We start from the raw sequence: 21,448 nt of genomic DNA on the forward strand, positions 1-21,448 counted from the left end.
GGGTCGAATAATTTACCAAAAATCTGTGACATCCTTGATGGAAACTAACCTAACAGAAAAAATAGCAATTGTGCAGGAAAGTGAGAAAACATTGGGTAAACTCAAAATCGCAGTAGAAAAAATGTCTGCCGTTAGATTGCAGAATAGGGGCGTCCCCTCTATTTTGGCTGGAAATGAAATTTTGTTTGGTAACACTATTAGAATCTTTAATTGAACGATAAATAAATCGATTATCGAATTATTATCGAATAAATCGATAATCATCAATATGATTATTTACATTGACAGCTCATTATGAATATTATAATAAAAATGCGATTTGAGTCAATAAAGCATGGGATTGAGTTTCATAAAGAAACTACTAAAAAAGGAAAGGCTTTGTCTGTAATACATGTTATTAGAGTAGAGGAAATCCGAATAAACGGTATTAGTGAAAGAATTCAAGCCAGTGTCATGCGTCAGACTTCTGTGAATTCTCCACCTTATTCAGTTAAATTAGAGGTATACGATACACATATGTGAAAATTTGAAAGGTCATGAAGTTCTTGATTGTATAAATAAATGTTTTTTTTAGTAGAATGAATTGGAGTATCAGTTGCTATTTCAGAATATGAAAAAACTTCTCACGTTAAAGTGATCCAAATTGGTCTTGTTGTTTTGAAAATTCAACCATGGCTGTCTGCTATTCCAGATGGATTCGTTTTATAAAACGGTGTAATTACTGAGCTATTAGAAATCAAATGCCCTACCAGCTGTGAAAAAGAGCCTATATTTGATAAGAATACAAATAAGTATAACGTTTCATATTTAAAAAGAATAAACAATGTAAATCAACCGAATCCTGCACATAACTATTACAAACAGTGTCAAATTCAAATGTATGTGACAGGTTTATCATTTTGCGACTTTTATGTTTGGTCACCACGTGGAAGTTTCTTTACTACTGTTCAGAGAAATGAGAAATTTCTGGAAAATATAATTCCTATTTTGGAAACTTTATTTTAAATATTTCTTAAAAGAACTCTGCCAATGAAAGAAGCAGACTTTTTAATTTTAAACACGGATTAAACAAGAATGCAATTAAACATTGTAATATTATTTATTTTTTCAAATGGGAAAAATAATTTATGAACAGTTATTTACTTTATAAAGTGAAAACCAACCTTTATTCTCAATTTGATTTTAAGTAAATTATTTACATAATAAAACACAGTCACTTTTATAAATAAAAAGGACGAGCTGAAATAAATCGAGTTAATTTTCTTCAAAATGTTTAGAGTCACTTATTTCTTTTAATATTGGAGGTTGCAAATTGACTAAACATAAATACAACATTATCTGCATGTGCCAGCAAATGTGAAGGCAGTTTTACAAGTATGTTAAACATTCTTAAGCGCTCGATAATTCGTTCAATATGTATGCGAAATCTTGCAACTTGATATGTTTCTTCTACTCTTCGGAAAACATTCCATCTCGTAGAAATGGTGGCATAACAAGAACAACGCCTGCACCCTTTTATCCATGGTGCTTTGAATTCCAGGATATCCTTTATCTGCCAATACGAGATCATTTGGTTCTAACAAATCTAGAAGTCCACTGGATGTTGTAATCTTGCATCACTGATTCTACCACCGTAACATTTCGAGACGAAAGACTCTAATCCGGCTGGTGTATATCCTATTAGAACTTTTACAGTAAATCCATTTTTTTTCATGAGAATACGTCTGTACTTTTGCCTCCACACTAGATGATTGACCAATTTTTATTTCAGTGCAGTCAATTATAACAACACAATTTTCGTACATATTTTTAAATTCATCAGGCATGGTAGTTTGCACAAATTCTTTACTGGGTCAAGTGACAAAGTCTTGACCTCTGATGACCAAGTTTAATAATGTAGAACTAAATATTTTGGAAATAGTTTTTCTACCAACTCCAAAGAGTACTCCTAATGCTGAGTAAGTAAGTCCTAGTTTAATATTACATAAAAAATTAGCAATCCATCCGATCCTTTATAAATATCTCTTAGTAAATTGTAAGTGGAGAATGTCATCCCAGCTAAGGCTAGCATTTCTTGATCAGTTTTGATCGAAGACACTCCATGAAATCCTGTTGATCATTTTAAGAAAACTTTTTCATTCCAATCTGCTGTGCCAGGTCCAGCACTTTTGTTGACATAAAATTGGTCCGTTGCTACTTTTTTGTCATTCTTTTTAATTTTTCTCGAGCTTATAATTTTTTTAGGAGCTTCTGGAAAAAATGCCTGAGCTTCTCCTTCAACGTGACTAGTGTAGATGTAGCGATTACAAATGAAAATTTGTGGATCATGAATTTTGTCTTTCTTCTAGAAAGTTTGCCTCAACTTCTTTGTCCGCTGTCTTTCCTCCGATTTTTCGCACAAAAAGTTATTTTCTTGCTTTCTCTCATATTCGGAAATCTGATGCACATTTAATATTTCTTTCAACGCTGTTGATGATTCCTGAGATGCTGCATCTGCAACAGAAGTTTTCTGTTTTTTCAATTCCAAATTGCTGTACCTTCGATTCCAAAAAAAAATTGTGTAAAGAATTATAATTTCGAGTTTGAAGAAAGAAATTTTCTAAAAAATTAATAATTCCGAGTTGTAACACGGCATAAATAAAAGAAGTATACAAAAATCGACGTAAAGGATTACAATTATACTGACTGACAACGAGGGATTTTCGAAAGAAATTATAGGGTCCATAGGGGTAAGTGTGATATGAAATCACAAAGTTATACTTTGTTTAATGATATTTCTAATATTTGTGAAGATTCTGCTTTGATTGAAGCAATAAATAATTACAGCCACTTCTTTTATACAAATAATAAGAGAAATAATCTTTATGTTGTAATAAACAAAGTTAGTAACTAATTAGTTTTTCCTTTCAAACTTTCTCTTGTTCACACTAACTAACTAAATATAAAAAATTCCCGTAAAGAATTATAATGTGGTCTTGGAATAGGTAATTTTTGACATGTAACGGGAATTTTGAGAAAACAATTTGAATTCTGATTTATAAAAAAAGGAAATTTACAATAAAAATTCCTGTTCCAAATCAGAATTTTTATTCTGAAAATTTTTGAAAGTTTCTTGTTGAAAATTAGAGTTTGTTTGAATTAAAAAATTATATTTTGTGCAAATTAAACTTTGCTAGAATTTGAAACTTCCCAGGCAATAAAAAAATCTAAAAGAGTTATAATTCTGAGATAAAACTGCGAATTTTCGGAAAGAATTATAATTGTTTTACAAAATCCTCTGTTTCAAATCGGAATTTTAATTATTATGACCAAAAATTATTCGATGATATAACTCAGAATTATAATTCTTTTCCAACATTCCCTGTTCCAAACTAGGAATCCTTGAAATCTTTTAAACTGTATCTCTTGAAAATTTTAAAAATCAGTTGAAGCCATTTAAATCTTTTGAAATTGTTTAAATTGGCCGGGAATGTGAAATCATCCGTTGGGTAGGCATCTTGACAATTTTCAAAGAATATGAAAAAGTACTGATTGATACCTTTCTACGGCAGTTTTAAAATTGACAGGTCGCTTATTATAAACCTCTGGAAAAATGGTAGGGTTATAACTTGGACTGAGAGGATGTTCATACTTCTAGTTTCTCACAAGATTTTCTTACGATTAACTGCCAATGCCACTATTTCTTCACTTTCCCTTTTAAAACATTTTTGAACTTCTACCCTGATTAGCTAAAAGAGTAGATCCGCCAACTCAACAAACTTATAAAAAAAAGACAACAAATTTCTAATTAAAATTTTGGATTTTCAACCAAACAAATTAACTGCAAGAATGTAATTCAACTTTTAGCCAAGGAGTTAATTTTTCGATCTAAGAAGCTGATTTTTCAATGAAAAATGTAATTCATTATATTTTAACAATCCAAAAATTAATTAAAAATAAAAAACACTTAGATTTAACCAAAAAAACTATTTTTTGACAAAATACTTGAATCCTCAGCCAAACCAGATTAATTCTGAACGAAACAATTTCATTTTATACCGAAAAAGTTATCTTTTTAGCCAAAAAGAATAGTTTTTTTCGAAAAAAGTCGGATTCTTAACAAAATATGTACAAGAATTTCTAAAAAAAACAGGTTGTCAACTTTTAATTGAAAATATCAAATTTTAATCAAAAATTGAATAGTTAAATATTCTTTTAAATAAATTATATTCCATGCCAAAAAAACGTTTCTTCTACAGAAAAATATAATTTTGTACCAAGTAGTTTAATTTTCTACCAAATTGTAGAGTTTTTAAGCCAAAAAGACGGAGTTTGTACAAAAAAGTTGAATTTTCGACCCGAGAATCTGGATTTTCGACAAAAAAAGTTCATTTTCAACCAAACAATTGAATTTTTAACCCGAAAAGCGAATTTTGAAGAAAAAAGTTGAATATATAACTTAAAAAATAAAATGAATTTTCTGCTAAAATAATGAATCTTCAACAACAAAAATTGCGTTTTTTACAACAAAATATTATTTTATCCTTCTTTATTCATAATGTGTCCCCTAAGGATTTACATGACTTCCATTCCTTATAATCTTTCCGCTTATTATATATATTTTTACAATCTTATTCTTTCTATATATACAATTATTTACAATTATTCACATAAATTCTTATATCTAGTTCCTTATCTCTATTTCTCTTTGTCTTTTCTACATTTACATTCAGCTTTTTCCCATCTAAGTATTTCTCTAATCCTGTAATTAATCCCTTCCTCGCTTCTCCATCCTCTGCCATCAGCACTAGATCTTCTGCGTATGCCAGTGTATATATTTTTTACTTCCCTGTCCTAACTCCTCCCCAACCTTTTCTCCTCATTTTTTCTTTCAAGTCTGATATTAATAAATTAAATAAAAGTGGGCTCAGAAGACCTCCTTACCTCACACCGCTCACCAACCAGAAATTATCTCCTACTTGCTCTCCTACATTTACCCTGTTTTTGTCTCTCTAAAAATTTCCGAGACTCTCGTTATTATTCCCTGTCTTATCCCCTTTTTTGCCATAAATTTTTCTATCTCGCCTTGGTCTAATGAGTCAATCGCCGCATTTAAGTCCACGAAGATTGCCATGATTGCACCTTTTTCCATTTTAATCCTCTTATTTACTAGATAGTTCAGAACATATATGTTGTCCATTACCCGCACTCGTTTTCTAAACCCTGTCTGATTCGGTGACTCGATCTTTTTTCTTCAACTTCTATTTTCAATCTCTCCGACAAAACAGTTACATACTCGTATACTTTATACAGTGTAGGCATCAGCGTCACCCCGTATAATCTTTTTGCTCTCCTTTGCCTTTCGCTACTATTGGTATAACTACTACTTCTTTCTATAACTCTGGCCACCCCTCTCCTCTCCATATTCTATTACACATTATCCATGCCCATTCCTTTAGTTCCTTCCTGCCATATTTCCATACTTTATTTAGAATCTAATCTATACCAGGTGCCTTTCCATCCTTCATTATTCCTAAAACCTTAACTATTTCTTCCCTTGTTATGTCCTTTTCCTCATTTCGTTCTCTACAATATTTTCCTCCCTTTATAACTTTTCTCTCTACTCCTAGCAAATCCAAAAAATATTTCTTCTATTCTACCGTTTCAATATCTTGGTTTACTCTTTTTCTTCTTTTTCTTTATATATTCACTATCTTCCATACCTCTTCTTCCGTCCTAGCCTTCTCCGCCTCTTCCTCAAACCTTTTATTTTCTACCTCTTTCTTTTGATAACACAACTCAGTATACTCTTTCTTTCTTTTCCGATATTCTTCCTCATTACTTTCTTCTTCTCTCCACTTTCTTATTTCCTTCCTGACCTCCTTTTTTCTCTTTACAAACCTCATCCCACCAACTTCTATTCCCACCTTTACTAACTTCATTTTTGTTTGTGCACTCTAATCTTCTTTTTATTTCTCCTATCATTTTTTCTATCTCCTTGTCCAGATTTCCCTCTTCCATTTTCATATTTCTGACCTTTTCTCTAAGCTATTCTTTTCCTTCCCGTGACCAATCCCCTCTTCCTACACTTTTTACATTTGCTCCCCTTTTATTCATATTGCTATTGCTTTTTTATCCCTCTAATGTCACTATTAAGGGAAAGTGATCGGAATCAATATAATCACCTACCTCTAGTTTCTTAACCTTCTCTCTTACCTCATCATCCACTATCACATAATCAATTACCGGCCCCCCTTCACCTCCTGAGCGTGTATATTCTCCTTTCTCATCTTCTATATTTCCGTTTAAGATATACTATCCCAACTACCTAAGCTCTTCAACAGCTTTTCCCACTCCCCATTTAGTAACTTATCTTTGGATTTTCTTCTACTCTCTTCTCCCCATTCCCTTCTTACTCTGTCTCCTGTTATCGCATTGAAGTCCCCACCTATTATCAGCCTAATCTCTTTTTTATTTTCTTCAATCATTTATTTCATCTGCCCTGCTTTCTCCTGCATATCACCGTTCACATAAACCCCCACTACCTTCCACTTCTCTCCTCCCATCATTACTTCTACTATGAATCCTTCTTCTAGTTCTTTCCTGTCTTTCTTACCTGCCCCTGTTATACATTCATTCCTTACTCCCATCATCAATCCTCCCATTGCCCTGCCCTTTTTATTCTTCCTCTTTGCATTTTACACTTGCCATTTGTAACCTCTTGGTAACCTTCTCCTTACTATTTCCCATCCCTTTTCATCTACTCACGTCTCCATCATTATGACTACATCCCATTTTGTCAAATTTCTCATAAACTCCCTATCCTTTCTCCAATTCTGTTACGTTCTAGTAACATGTCTTCCATTCTTCCCTTCTTTCGTTTCTCATCTCGTTTCCTTCTTACTATTTCGTATTTTCTTCTCGTTCCTTTCTCTCCTAGTTTCCCTTCACTTCATTTCTTACTATCTGTTTCCTTTCTTCATCCCAATCCCACCATCCTCCGTTTATCTGTATTCTCCTATATGCAACCCATGTTCGTCTTCCCTTTTTCCTTTCCTTTTCCGCTATTTTCCTTCACTTATACAGCATCTTCCTTTCTACCTATGTCAAATCATCCTCTATTCTCTGCGAGCTTCCATATAACATCCTCTTCATTGTCATCACTTCCCACTTATGCTGCCATTTCTTTAGTCTTACCAGTACCATTTTCTCCCCTATTCGCTCTTCCCTCCCTAGACTTCTCACTTCCTTTATCTTTACCTTCTCATCAATCCTTTTTAGTACTTCTTTCACTCCTTCCTTCAGCTCCGTCCCCTCTAATCTTATACGCTTTATCACTATGTTTCTTTTTCTTTCTTCTCTCTCTTTCCTTTCTATTTTTTGTTCTATTTTTCTCAGCCTTTGCTTCTCCTTATTCCCACTGTCGCCCTTACTAAAATCCCGGTTCGAGCTTTATAGTTTCTTTATCCTACCTTGCATCTCCTCTACCTTTTTATTATCTTCCTGCTTCTCTAGCTTTTGTTCCAATGACTGCATCCTCTTTTCTAACTTTTCCCTGACTTTTTCCCATTTTTTAGTTCTTTCTTAAGTTCAGCCATTTCCCGCCTAATTTTCTTCTTTAATTCCTCTCCCCTTTTCTCCTGCATTTCTTCATAAATCCCTATTACCTCTATCATCACTTCACGAATTTCCTTTAGTCTTTCCTCTTTCATCGGAATTTCACTTTTATCTCCGCTTCCTTCAGCTCCCTTACTACTATCATTCTTCTGTACCAAATTCTGCTTTACCGGCGGCGATCTAAACATTTTTTTATATTGTAAGCCCGCACCGTTATCTTCCTTCTCTTAACTGCTTCCCCTCTCCCCTCTCTTCCAGCCTCAATTGATCCTTTGCTTTTTGCTCTTAATATCTCCTTTTTGATAGTTTTTTATACTTCCCCCTTGGCTTCCTTTCTTTCATCTCCTCTTTCGCCGTACTGAACACGTCCTGCTCTAAATCTGTTTCTTCCGCAGAGATACTCGCTCCGCTAGCCATGAATCCAGTTCAAACTCTCCCGCCTTCCATGCTTCCCTGCCTCTATCTACCGTCGCGGTCTGGTACCTATCTCGACTTTCTTTGTCGCTACCAACCCGATCAACCCAGTCTTCCCACCCTGTCACGATTCTCCAAACAACCTAACCTCAACTTCCACATAAATCTGTCTCAATCCTCAAAAATATCTACCTCTCCTTTTCAATCTCACAATCCCCTTTTCAATAATTTTTTCAGTATTTTCAATAAAATCATTCGATGTTTAACACAATAATAAAATTCTTAGCCAAAAAAGATGAATTCTCAACCAAACATTTAAGTTTATATTTTAACAATGAATAAAACATGTTTTTGCTTACATAAATTTTTTATGAATACTGCTTACTTTTTCCTGTTTACTAAAATAATCAATTTCTCTATACAGTAGTTTACATTCCCTTTACGCTGCTTCTTGTCGACTTCCCCTGTCATTATTTCGACATTCACCAAATCCTAAAAAAATGAATAAAATATAAATACTTAATTGTTTTCAATTGTATTTAATTCATAATTTTAATAAATTAATTTGTTTGTATTTAAATTTCAGCTCATTGAAGTTGTTCATAATATATATAAAATATTATTTACAAATTTCTACATAACCTATATCATTCTTACTTGTTAAGTTATATTCTACTTATATATTTTTAGATTATAAAAAGCGTATATATTTACCTTATCGCTGTTTATATTATTTACACATGTAGATAACACAGCACAAAAACACATTTCTAATTATCGTGATAATTTCGAATTTGATTCAAAATCACAGCTGATCGCATGTAAACATTAAACACTCATCTAACGAGAATTAGCACATACCACTGACAGGGGCGCTTCGGTGCTTCCGCTTCCCCAGCGAATACATTATGGCCGAAAACCACCCCCTTTCCAGATATGTGCAGGAGAAAGAGCGTGCGGACTTCGCGCTCAAACTCACCCCCTACGCAGTGGGCCGATTACTCGGGAACTATGACCCGTACGATAAAAATGCATATAACACTCCTTATTCAAAATTTTATCTACTTTTTTTGTATTTTACTGTTTTTGTCGTTCGACTCATCCTTTTCGAAATAATCGTTAAAAACCCATTTTCGGGGGTTGTTCGTTAGATTTAAGGGTGTTTCTGTTGAACTTGGCTGTGAATAATTCATTTATTTTCTTGATCCACTCACAATTTCTCTAAATTTTCCAATCAATTAAATTTCAGAATTCATTGTGATAGTTTCCTAAAACTCTTCAATTCTAATTACGAAAAATGGGCTTCTTGTATGTAAAAGTAGCTAGCGTTCGCGCAATTGTTTTATAAAGTGACATGAGGTCCGGATAAACGAGTTCCGGTTCAAGATATCACTTTTCAACCTTATTTACTGAGATCAAGCTTTTTTCTATCAGATAATTTTCCACCCAAAAGCACTTTAGAAGAAATGTTCTTTCTTTTTCTCTTTTGAAATGTTCTCTCAAAATTGATATCCTAAACGCACTTGAATCTAACATAATTTTTTCTAAGGAAAATCGCAGATCGTCGAGGCGTCCTGGAGAATCTTTCTGTCCTGAGTGGGCTCACGAAGAACTGCTGGTCTGAATTTTCCGGAAGCGTAACTGGGCTTTACCTCCTCTCAGACCCACGGATCCCCACTTTTCATTATCTAATTTCATGCGCGATTATTGACCCATTAATTTTCTTTCCTTTTCTGGTTGATGTCACGAAATCGCTTCTCTATATCCTTATGGTGCCTAAACTATATTATGTTATATTTATATTTTAAAGTTATAGTATTCAATTGTTCTGAACCGTTTCATTGTTTCGAGGCCGAGAGTAATTCAACCCAGAGCCCCCAAAGTGTACATTTCGACACTACAGGAACATACTAATTTTCAGCAGAGTTGAAGTAGGTCTTCGCTACAGAAATCCCCGTCATCGTAACAAGCTGCAAGGTTGCCCTCAATACCCTGAATTACCATTGTATTTCCAAACACCGGAATACCCTCTGATGTGAAACAGACTTGGCTCCCGATTAAATAAAGTAAACCCGACTTTATTTTAATCTCTGAATCAGCCTGAGCCCCCATACAGAACCTTAATATTTTTTAAGATGGCATATAAAAGTTGTTATTTTGAGACTACAATACAAAAAACAGGAAACTAAAAATAATTTTTGTTTGATTGATATTTGAATATTAGGGTCAAATGAACTTGTTACAAAATTGAATAATTTGAGCCGAGCGTAAAAAGTTGTGATTTGTAATTCGAAAGAAGTGAAAAAAGGAAAACTCTTTCTTTTTTTGGAGTTTAAAATTCAAAAATCTTTTTTTATGGTAGAAATAATCATTTATAGTGAATTTTTTGTTTGCATAGTTTTTGGCATTGAACAGTTTTGATGCTTTCTAGACCAGGAATATCATAAATGTGGCCTGTGTCATCGATTTTTATGAAAGTTGGTGGAGCTGTAGTGTTGTATGGCTAATAGTTCCTGGCCAATTGATTTGTGAAAATTTGGAGTTAAACCATTTTGATATTTCATGTCAACCTTTTTTTAAATATAATATTTCCGACGCTTTTTTATTTTGATGAAATTTATGTATATACAAAATGAATTTATGTTTATACAAAATGAACGAATACAAATTTTCAAAATTTTTACAGGAAAAAGAACTGATCACATTAAACAAGAAAATTTATTTTTTGACACCGTATCTTTAAATTTGCAAGAGTGCCATTTACGCCATTCAAAACTAATGATGGCATTGGGTATCGATAGCTTATTAAGCCACAAAAATCCGCTTCAAAGGCATACAAAATCCGAAATCAAGACCGTGCCTGATATAGGCATTTTTGATTAAATCGATCACTTCCCTCCCTAATGGATCCGCCATTTCAAAATGTCTAATTTAGACTTAAGATTTCAAATAAGCGGCCTGAACCCCCCCCCCCCCCCCCCCCCCCCCCCCCCCCCCCCGTAGCACTTTTAATTAAAATCTGTTTCATTTTTATAAGTTCAGTCCACCACATTGGATCCGCTATTTAAAATTTTACAATTTGGACTTAAGTTTTAAAACCGGCGACATGAAAATTCTCCGAATATCGATATTTAATCAAATGAGTTACATTCTTACAATGTTGTTCCGTCATATTGGATCCTCCAAATTGAATTTTGATATTTTGACTTTTGATTCGCAATTAGAAACCCCAAAAACCTCAGTACAGTAATTTTCCGTCATATCGATTCGGTTTTACAATTTTGGTCTGCGGTTTTGAATGTTGATATTTGACTTTACATTCTTATTCAGCGTAAATAGCATGTTAGATAAATTATCTGAGCGCTCATGGTATTCAATAATAAAAAATTGTCTCAAAAAATGTAAAATTTGACCTAGATTTTCCTGATCAAAAATATTTTTTTTAAAGCTTCTCCATATTTTTCATATATTCTTTAGTTATTACTTTTTTATTTTAGCACACTGTGTGCCTCGCGGGTGGCTAGGTGGACAGACATTGCAAAGCAGTTTCACTGACGGGTAAATATTCAATCCAGACCTATTGGGAAGCAATCTAGCTTACATTATTAGGTTATTGTGTGCAGTAATTTAATTTTATTATCGTCTCAAATAGATGTTTGATACGGTCTGAAACTGATGGTCAATTGTACTGTGCTTTTTAAAAACTCACTCGACTGTTGTTGAGAGAGTTGAGTACGAGGTTCTTTATTGGGCATTTATAGAGCTATAGGCAGGATACACGGATGGTTTCCATAAGCTTTTAATTAGGGACCCGACCGAAACTTTCGTTCGATTTCGTTATTGATATAAAAAAATAAGATATTTTACTAAACTTTTATGTGCTATGTTACGAAACCAATACGCCTCGAAATAATTTAATTTTTGGATAACTAAAATCCTGGTAGTGTGAAAAATGGATTTTTATTATTGTGTCGTCGGAGGTACTCAGACAATCATTTGAGATTTCTCTTAAATGTTTATTTTATTTTGATGTGGAATTTCGTTTTGACCTCTGCTTCCCCGGGAAGTACTTTAACTATCGCCTTAAATTTCCGATGTGTATAAGGGTGCAGGATGTGTATAAGGATGTGATGTGTATAAGGGTGCAAGAGAGAGAGAGAGAGAGAGAGAGAGAGAGAGAGAGAGAGAGAGAGAGCGGTAGAGTAATCGAAATGTACCTTTGCATGAAATTTTACACTTCTGACCTTTTGTTGTTTGGATGCAGTCCTCTCTGATTTGGCTATTATTTCTAATGTATCCTTAGAAATAATGGTCAACACCGTCTTCACCTACACTCACACCCGGCACGTCGCGACCGCTGCCCCGCGGATTTTCACGAATTTTACACAATTTTACACATGCCTAATTCGTCGGATCATTTCGGCTATACCGATGTGGACTTATTAATCGGGATGATCCACGCACAAGTCACTCGACTTTCTAGTCTTTTGAATACTTTATATATTCACTCCTGAACTGGAGTGGGTGCACTAAGCTGGTTTACGGGATTTTTACGTTTATTCAGTTAACGTCCCAAAACCCTCTTATTGTACCCGTTCTCGGCCCGGAACCTTCGGGGCAACTATCACGACGCGCGCGTGCGATGAAAAGCGGATGGAGCGCAAGAACATTTTACGTGTCCCTTTTTCTTACCGAACTTCTTGTTCGTACAAGATGTTAACGGAGAATGCTATCGACACTTGACTGCGATCAGCCTCGTCAAAATTATTGGTTGGGATTTTTGCAATTCCGAAATTTTCATCACTGCTGACTGCTGTGGGACCGACGCGATGACAGGATGTGGCGCGACTAAAAAAATTCCGATGCTGATAAGGCATCGACTAAACATTCTTTCAGGGCTCCGGTACTAATGTCAACTTGAGGTTAAACTTTTAATTTAGCTCATTAAAATTATTATTCCCACGATCGACAACAACAGTCAAACCCTTCTGCCAAATGTGATGCTTTATTTCAGAATTTAATTTTAAATAAAGTACAAGTTTTTGGAATTTAGATAACTATTTATTAAAATTGTCGATTAACAATTGCCAGCAAATAGTTCCTACATCAATATTGATTATTGATTTCGATAGTCAACAATCAATACAGGGCAGTTTTATAACTACAGAAATTTTGATAAATTTTATATTCGGGCAAAATATTCATTGATTTGAACGTAATTACCTTCCCTTAGAATGATACTTATATGGATTTCTATCGATCACCGGAATCTTAATATTGTTTTATCTTTCCCAAAATGTATAGATAGAAGCTTCGAAAATTATTAAGGCTTTTCTGTTAATCGCCTTTTGGTTTTTGTTAATAATTATAATTTTATTAAACATTTTGAAGTCAGTCAGCGACTCGGCGGTGTCAGGGGAGCATGAATATAAGAGAAGTGGCACGCGATATTATAATTATCGCTGTCTCGCTCTCGCTATTTCTCGCTCCAACGAGGAGTAACGCCAATGATTGTATGTGTAACTAGTCGCTAAGGGGGACGGAGGGAAGATCGTGGCCACGGCATATAAAGGCAATAACGCGAAAACTATGAGAACTAGCGATCAATAATTAGATTGCTTCTTCTCATAGGGTATGCCGACTGCTGCTCTTTAGATATTAGTAGCTGCCGAACCAGATGAGTGCCCATCTCTCTTTTTTAAATAAATGATACAACAACAGGGAATTATTATAAAATAAAATCGAAAAAATGCGTTTCTCAGAAAAAATAAAGTTAACAACTTTAGTTCTCATTTTTCAGCACTGCAACCTCACAAAATTTAATTTAAATCAGTGATATAGACCGCAGTTCTCATATTCCTGATCCGCAAAGCTTAATGGGATTAGCAATAATAAAAATGGTTAAAGTTAAATATTCTGGAAAATGTACAAAGAAGACAAGTTTCGTCCAAGAAAAAGCCTTGTTTTTTCATGATGGGAAAAGCGTGACACGTTTACTCGACTAAGGCTGCAGAAACTTTATACAATATATAATAATTTGTCATTTTCTTTGATTTTTTACAGGAGAACTGTCTATGAAAAAAGTAAAAGTACATCGTTATGTTTCTGGAAAACGTCCCGACTACGCCCCAGCAGCCAGTTCAGAAGAAGAATCGGAAGAAGATGATTTTCTGGAAAAACGTGTACATAAATTATACGATGAATCTGAAGTTAATACGGAAAGTTTAGAACCATCGCAAAGTAAAGTCAGAGATGAGGATGATCCTAGATTGCGACGCTTGACTCGTTTGAATAGACAGAAAGAAGCAGAATCAGAATATCGAACAGAGAGACACAGGCATGTTCATGAACCAGAAGTGCTGCAAACAGAGCCCGAAAGATTACGGGAAAGAATTAAACTTGAAAGCTCGGACTCTTCCGAAGATGAAGAATTGTCAGATTCAGAGATTGAAAGGCGACGTGAGGCATTAAAAAAACGAATGTTGTCAAAAAAAGATGCTGAAGAAGAATTGATACGAGATGATGAAGAAGAAAAGTCAGGTGACAGCTCCGAGGAAACATCTGAATATGAAGAATACACAGACTCAGAAGAGGAGTCAGGGCCTCGATTGAAACCCATATTTGTCTCTAAAAAAGATCGAATCACCGTCATGGAAAAAGAAAAGGAGGCTTTAAAACAAAAGCAAGCAGAAGCCGAAGCGAAAAAAATGGCTGAAGAGAGAAGGAGGCAAACCTTGCGATTAGTGGAGGACTTGGTACGCAAAGAGAGCCAGGTGAACAAAGTAAGCAGCGATTATGAAAGTAAACTCGAAGATGTCTGCACCGACGACGAAAATGACGAAGCAGAATACGAGGCGTGGAAGCTACGGGAACTAAAACGAATAAAACGAGATCGCGAGGAACGTGAACAGATTGAAAAGGAGAGGTTAGAAGTTGAACAGCTGCGCAACATGACGGAAGAAGAACGCAGACAAGAAGCGCGTCTTAATCCAAAAACCATTACGAATAAAGCTGCAAAAGGCAAATATAAATTCCTGCAAAAATATTATCACCGCGGTGCGTTCTATCTAGACAAAGATGATACTATTTTCAAACGAGATTTTTCTGGAGCTACGTTAGAAGATCATTTCGACAAAACTGTTTTACCGAAAGTTATGCAAGTGAAAAATTTTGGCCGCAGTGGAAGGACAAAGTACACACATTTAGTGGATCAAGATACTACGCAATTCGATTCGCCTTGGATCTCAGAAACTGCTCAAAACTTGAAATTCCATAATAATCAAGCAGCTGGTATGAAACAGATATTTGAGCGACCATCTTTAAAAAAGCGAAAAAACGACTAAATATGTTTTTTGTTGTTGTATATTTTGAACTTAACCATTACTCTTGTGATAAGACTGCTAATTTGGCGAACCCTATTCACAATAAAATATATATTCATGAAAATAGTACTATCGTTTACAATCTGCCATAATATGTAACTGATTAAAGTTTCACAATGAACCGATTTTTATTACAAGTTTATTGCGCTCAAATTCCATTTTTGTACCCACTGGGCGCAACATTTGGCGACGTCTTTACGACATCATTACGTCAACTTTACGACATCGAATGTCCATATCGCTAAGGTTTCTTTACGATATCGTTCATACGTCGCATGATCTGACGAAATCAGAGTTGTGCGTAAAGAAGTAATGTTTCGAACGGGTCTCTCCATTTGGCTGTTGCCGTCTGCTATTGGTACATTGCTTCGTTTCAGAAAATGAATATTTTGACTCAAAATATGAATTTCCTTCGCACAAGAGTAGGTCTTCTGAAATTGTATCAAGCATAGAATCACGTAAGACCCCGGATGTTCTGTGAGTTTTTTTCTTTCATTCAAAAAACTTGGAGAGCAAATATATGTAAAAAATCTGTGTCCATGCAAGATTTAATAACACAACGTACAAAATATCAGATAACAATTGTATAGCTACGGGCACAGAGATTTTCCTACCATAAAAACAAATGAAACCTTACCGGCCGAAACGTTTCACAACGACAGTTGGAGATTATTTTCTTGGACGATTCTCCGATCGGGGTTAAGGTAATCCGGGCGAAGAATTTCCGGGAATCGGCTTAACTGCGATTCGATGAACACACTCGACAAAAAGCACTTTAAAAATATATTCGGCAACTAGGCACTTCGGAAATCACGAACGGAAAGAGGAAGAGTGCCGGGGTACACACTTATTTATGGACTTGTGGTCTGTGGCCATATTTGAATGTGGTCGTCGCTGATTGGTCACAAGTTAGGCGCGAAGCCATCGCACAAATCGGAAAAGGGCGCGAGATTACAGCATTGTAATATTAAAAGTTATTTTATCGCCAGATGCCACTTTACTGTATAAGAAAAATAGTTATTTGAGAGGTAGTCCTTCCTCTCCTATGAAACTCTCCGGAAGATATTTTATTCTCGTTCATCGTCCTACGTGTCTTGCGCAGAAGCAATTACTACTGGAACTTGTAATCAGGGCCGTAGCTATAGAGGTCTCGCTAGCGATGCTCGAAATCAACGATGAATCCTTCTTTAACCAGAAAAAACTAGGTAGAATGCAGGTGGAATGGTAAAATCAATCATTTTTGGAACGCCTCCTGACGTCAACCAAATTTATGATAGCATCTCTCTGCGATGATTTACGGGCGAGGGTCAGTTGTACGGTTGGCAGTAATGGCTGGTGTTATTAGGTGGCAGAATTTGAATTCGCTCGCTGTAGATTCTAAGTGGAAACATCGGATCTAAGAATTCCTTGGACGTTTACTTGGCAACCAAAGTACTTCAGTGTTCCCACGATGTTGGTAAACTCCAAGAAAATTGTACAAAAAAAGAGAAAACAAACGAATCAGCCAAAAATTAAGCCAAAATTTAATATTTACTTTATCAAATCGCCTTCGAAGAATCGCCTTTCTGTGAGTAGCAAAATATGCAACGTCACAACATTCCCTTTCTTAAGGAAGGCCGAACTGGGCCTCTTTGCTTTACGAAAGGAAAACGTATGACTTTCCTACGGGACACAGAGCTCCAAGACTAGTTTCCTTTTTTTAATTAATGTATGTAATGAACTTAAAGTGTAGTATATTAAGTTGATACGTGATACTAAGAAGGAACGAAATAAAATCTTAAGACGAAATTTAAATAATCAGTCTTGTTTATTCACTTAATTAGTATTCTTGTTATATAGTATAAATATTATGATTAATATCGCAGATAATTATTGTCTTTTTTTATTGTAGGGTGTTAATAATCTAAGATGTAGTACGGGGGAAATAAAATTAGGTTAATTGCAATGTCAGACTACTTTATAAAGGAAATTAAAGGACATGAGCGAGGGGTAGACGGAATCAATCAAATTTGTAAGTCAGCAATAAGAGTGAGGCATCTAAAGGGTATGGGTTTAATTTGAGATCAGCTGAGGTGATAAACTTGGATTCAAGCAGTCTGGATTTAAAATTATACGTGATTCGGGGACGTTACGCGATTTAAAAGGTTTCCGCTTTGCAGAACAGTAGGGGTAGTCGACGACAGTTACACCTATTTCTCCGCAGTGATAGCAGAAGTGTCTCAGAGGTATGTTGCATCCAACTTAACCATGGAACGGACTGTTGCAGTTCCAACAGCCTTTTCTCTTCACATATGGCATTTGGATGGTGTCTGGATTCATGGCTGAAGGTTTGTCAATTTTTATGTCTAGGAGTGATGGTAGGGATATCTTTTCAGCTACATCTTGACTGTTAGAGCGCTGCGTTCTTCTTTTAAGTACCTCCTCGAAGTGGCGTCGAAAGGGTGGGTTCTCTGTCGGGGGAGGGGGGGGGGAGGTTCTGAGTCTGAAACTCTCCTATTTTCAGGTTTTCGTTTTGAGTGTTCTTCTCTTGAAGTCGCTCCTTGTATTGCAGAGTTTTGGGTGGTTGTATTATCTACTCGGGGCCTTACGAAGTTGCTTCTTAAGATCGGATGATCGGTAGTAGGATAAAAGATCGATATGTTCTCTTGATCTTCAGTGATTATTTTTATAGGAAACGGAACGACTGGATCCTGGAGGTCTACCTGGACTTTAACACTCCTAGTACAGTATTGAGTAGGGATTTGGATAGATACGTCTACTCTAGGCACTACCCGAGGGGCTGGAACGAGGTTAAACCTCTCTTTGTAGTGTGCTAGGAGTTCTTCTCCGTTCTGGCTATCATATGGGTGAGTGGAAAGCATTGGGTTTCCCATAGCTCCTCCTTGACTCAGATGGCTTCTTTGAAGGCTGACAACATACCAGGGTACTTCTCGGAGAGTTTATAAAGAATACCCATATATAGTTTGGCGTATTCCTATTGTTTTATGGGAAAGGTCAGTGATTTCGTAAACAGTTGGGGACAGAACTTTCGAAACTCGGTACGGTCCCAAGGATTTAGGATTTAGTTTCGCCGCAATTTGTTTAACTTTGGAGGAGGGTATTGTGCTACGGGTTAAAACGAGACCTAAGTATGAAAATGGAGTTGACGACCACGAAGATTGTAATAACTAGATTTTTTTTAAAAAGCACTATCTAAATTTTTAATAATCCAATCTTGCATTAGCTGCAACTTTATCATTCGCTCCTTCCATAATTCAGGGGCCTGAACATCGATTTCTAGCTCGCCTATGACAAGTTCTTTAAATGAGTCTCGAATTCGTTTCCCGGTCGCAGCTCTTAAGAGACACATTCTATCCACTTAGTAAACAGGTCTTGGATGACGAGCAAATATTTAAATCCATTCTCACTGCTGGGAAAAGGTCCCATGATATCTACGGCTACGACCGTCCAAAGTTGTTCGATTATGCGCTGTCCCATAAATCCGAGAGGTGGTCCTTGGTCTATTTTGCATGTCTAGCAAATTTCACACTTACGAACATAATCAGCTACGTCTCTGTAACAACCTGGCCAGAAATAATCAGTAGCAATTCGCATGTACGTTTTTTGTGTCCCTAAATGGCCTGCTTGAGGGTCATCGTAAGCTTCCTCGAGGACCGTTTCACGTTCTCCATCAATTGGAACGAGTTTCCATTCGATTAAATCACGAACTAGAGTCAAGATAACGGGATCTGGGCAGTAGTGGTAAAGTTTATTATCAGCTATTTTCCAATTTAGGAATTTTTCGGAGAAATTAGAAACAGCAAGAAATTGTCGAAAATTCCATGAGTGTGTGGGGTCAGCAATTACGATAATAGTTTCCACGCAGTCTTCGTGCATCCTAGATAGGGCATCAGGGACATGGTGTAATGCGCCCTTGTGATGAAATATATCGAACTCATATTCCAATAGCGATAGAGCCCATCTTGCTAACCTGCCGGTCGGGTTTTTAAGGTTATCTAACCAACGGAGGCTGCTGTGGACTATAACAACAGTAAAGTGGTAATCCTCGAGATATTGCGCGAAACTGGTGAATGGCCCAGATGATTTTTTCAAAGGCCAAATTTCGCATAATTCGGGAAGGATCTTCGATACCAAGAAGGCATTCCTAGGAAACGTCCTAAACCTTTCAAATTACGGGAAGCAGGGTATTCTGGTATAGGGGCCACTTAATCAGGATCTACTTGCAATCCTTTTTCGTTAACGAGGAAACCGATGCGTTGAAAGTGTGACACGCAAAATTCACATTTATTGGCGTTGATTTTAAGTCTAGCTTTTTCAATTTTATTGAGTGCCCTGGACAACCACTTCGAATGCTCCTCGAATTTTTCCGTGACTAATATTATGTCATCCAGATAGGCAAAGCAACGGGGATCCATTTCTGGGCCTATTAAACGGTCCAATAACCTTTGAAAAGTCGCTGGGGCATTCGTAAGTCCAAAGCAAGCAGTTTTCTCCCGGCTTTCAGGATGAAACGGAATCTGAAGAAACCCTTTGTGCAAATCAATTTTAGATATATACTTTGCTTTACGTAATTTATCGGATATTTCAGTCATTTGTGTGTCAATTTTTCAGCAAGTTCTAAACCAACTGGTCCTACAATCGTCAGCGTTGCACCACAGTCCTGCAAAGCCTTTACAGGGTGACTCAGAATGCGCAAAGGATCGAACATTAGCGATCCCGGACCAGTTAGTGGGGTAAGGCAATAATAAATTTTAGAAATGTTGAAGATTGGGATAGGGATTGGGCTCCTCTGTTCGGGGTCACTAGGTAGTTCTTGATTACTTCTGGGGACGGGATTGTCTGGGTAAGGTATGCTGGTATAGCCAAATAAATTCAAATTTGTATTTCTTTCTACTGGGTTATTATCATGAATATTTGAAACATTATTTTTTTCGTTAATAGGAATAATTGAATTACAAGTAACAATTGGGATTATAGTAACTGCATCATCACTAAAGGTTTCATAAAATGTTATTAAATTGGGTGTTATTTTATCTGAATGAGAAGAGGGCTCTTCATGCAAATCAGGGTTCGCTACGGGCCCACTCAACGACTCCTGGATTCGTTTCCCGAACATCTGTCGCAGGAAGTTCTCACCACATCCTTTTTACCAAACCTAAAGCAAAAGATCGATTTAGGTTCCGGGCACTGGCCGTGACGATGACCTTCCTTTTCACAGTTACATCAAATTGATATTCGCTCTGACGAAGCATTAGCATTTTTAATGAGGGTTATTCGCTTTGGCTGAGTTATTGCGGTTGGGGTTGGACGTAGGGTTTCGGTTAGGTTGAGGGTCAGAATTTCAATTAGAGTTAGGTTTGGCGATCCTATTTTGGCAATTATCTTTAATCAAATATAGGTTGTCGACATGGTCACTCAAGTCATTTACCAGCTCTTCATCCAACAATGCCATAGATTCTCTATGTCTACCGTGTTGCCTACCACTGTGTTCATGGTATTCTAAATCTGATAGCAACGATCGATCAGGTTTGGGCGGAGGTCTAAAGCTCTTAGCTACTCAACGTCCTTTTTCTTCCACGACAGCAACTTGTTCTAAGTGAGCGAAATTTTGAATGGTAGATCTTTGGATGGCAAGATGTAAACAAGGTAGAAGGTTTCGGTGTGCATACGTTACTTCATCATATTCAGATAGCCTAGGGGACAACCGATCAAAAATCGCCAGTATGTACGTTAGATATTTGGCAACTGGTTCATGTTCGCCCTGAGTTCGTCGATGTATTTCCTGATTTAATTCGAATTGGAAATCAGGGTCACTAAACCTATCGCAACAATCTGTAGCAAATTGTTCAGAAGTGACCAAAAGCTTTTGTGACCATCGTACCACCTTCCAGCTATACTCTTAAAAAATGGGAGAAGGCATAATAGGTTCTGATCATTTGCTGGGATCAGAAACGTATCAGGGTCCTTATTACGCAATTCGGAGATAAATTTTCTGGGGCAGAACTGAAACTAACTTGAGATCGGTTAGGTCGTATAGTCGTACTGTTCAGCTGAGG

The 21,448-nt window shown here is 36.2% G+C and overlaps 1 protein-coding gene and 1 long non-coding RNA gene across 2 annotated transcripts in view; both read left to right on the top strand.

The window, feature by feature from the left end:
* Nucleotides 1-15,461, top strand: part of LOC117176132 (microfibrillar-associated protein 1-like) — a 16,236-nt gene extending 775 nt beyond the window's left edge. The window contains exon 3 of the mRNA XM_033366204.1: nt 14,074-15,461. Within this exon, the coding sequence (XP_033222095.1) occupies nt 14,074-15,353 (1,280 nt within the window). The 3' untranslated portion in view covers nt 15,354-15,461. The remainder of the gene's footprint in view (nt 1-14,073) is intronic.
* LOC117176133 lies at nt 1,555-2,431 on the top strand. The gene is made up of 3 exons (XR_004467584.1): nt 1,555-1,694; nt 1,772-1,958; nt 2,349-2,431. It is a non-coding gene; the product is annotated as an uncharacterized LOC117176133 (long non-coding RNA).
* Nucleotides 15,462-21,448: the final 5,987 nt, after the last annotated feature.

This window comes from Belonocnema kinseyi, chromosome 7, assembly GCF_010883055.1.
Source record: "Belonocnema kinseyi isolate 2016_QV_RU_SX_M_011 chromosome 7, B_treatae_v1, whole genome shotgun sequence".
Classification (NCBI taxonomy): Eukaryota; Metazoa; Arthropoda; class Insecta; order Hymenoptera; family Cynipidae; genus Belonocnema; species Belonocnema kinseyi.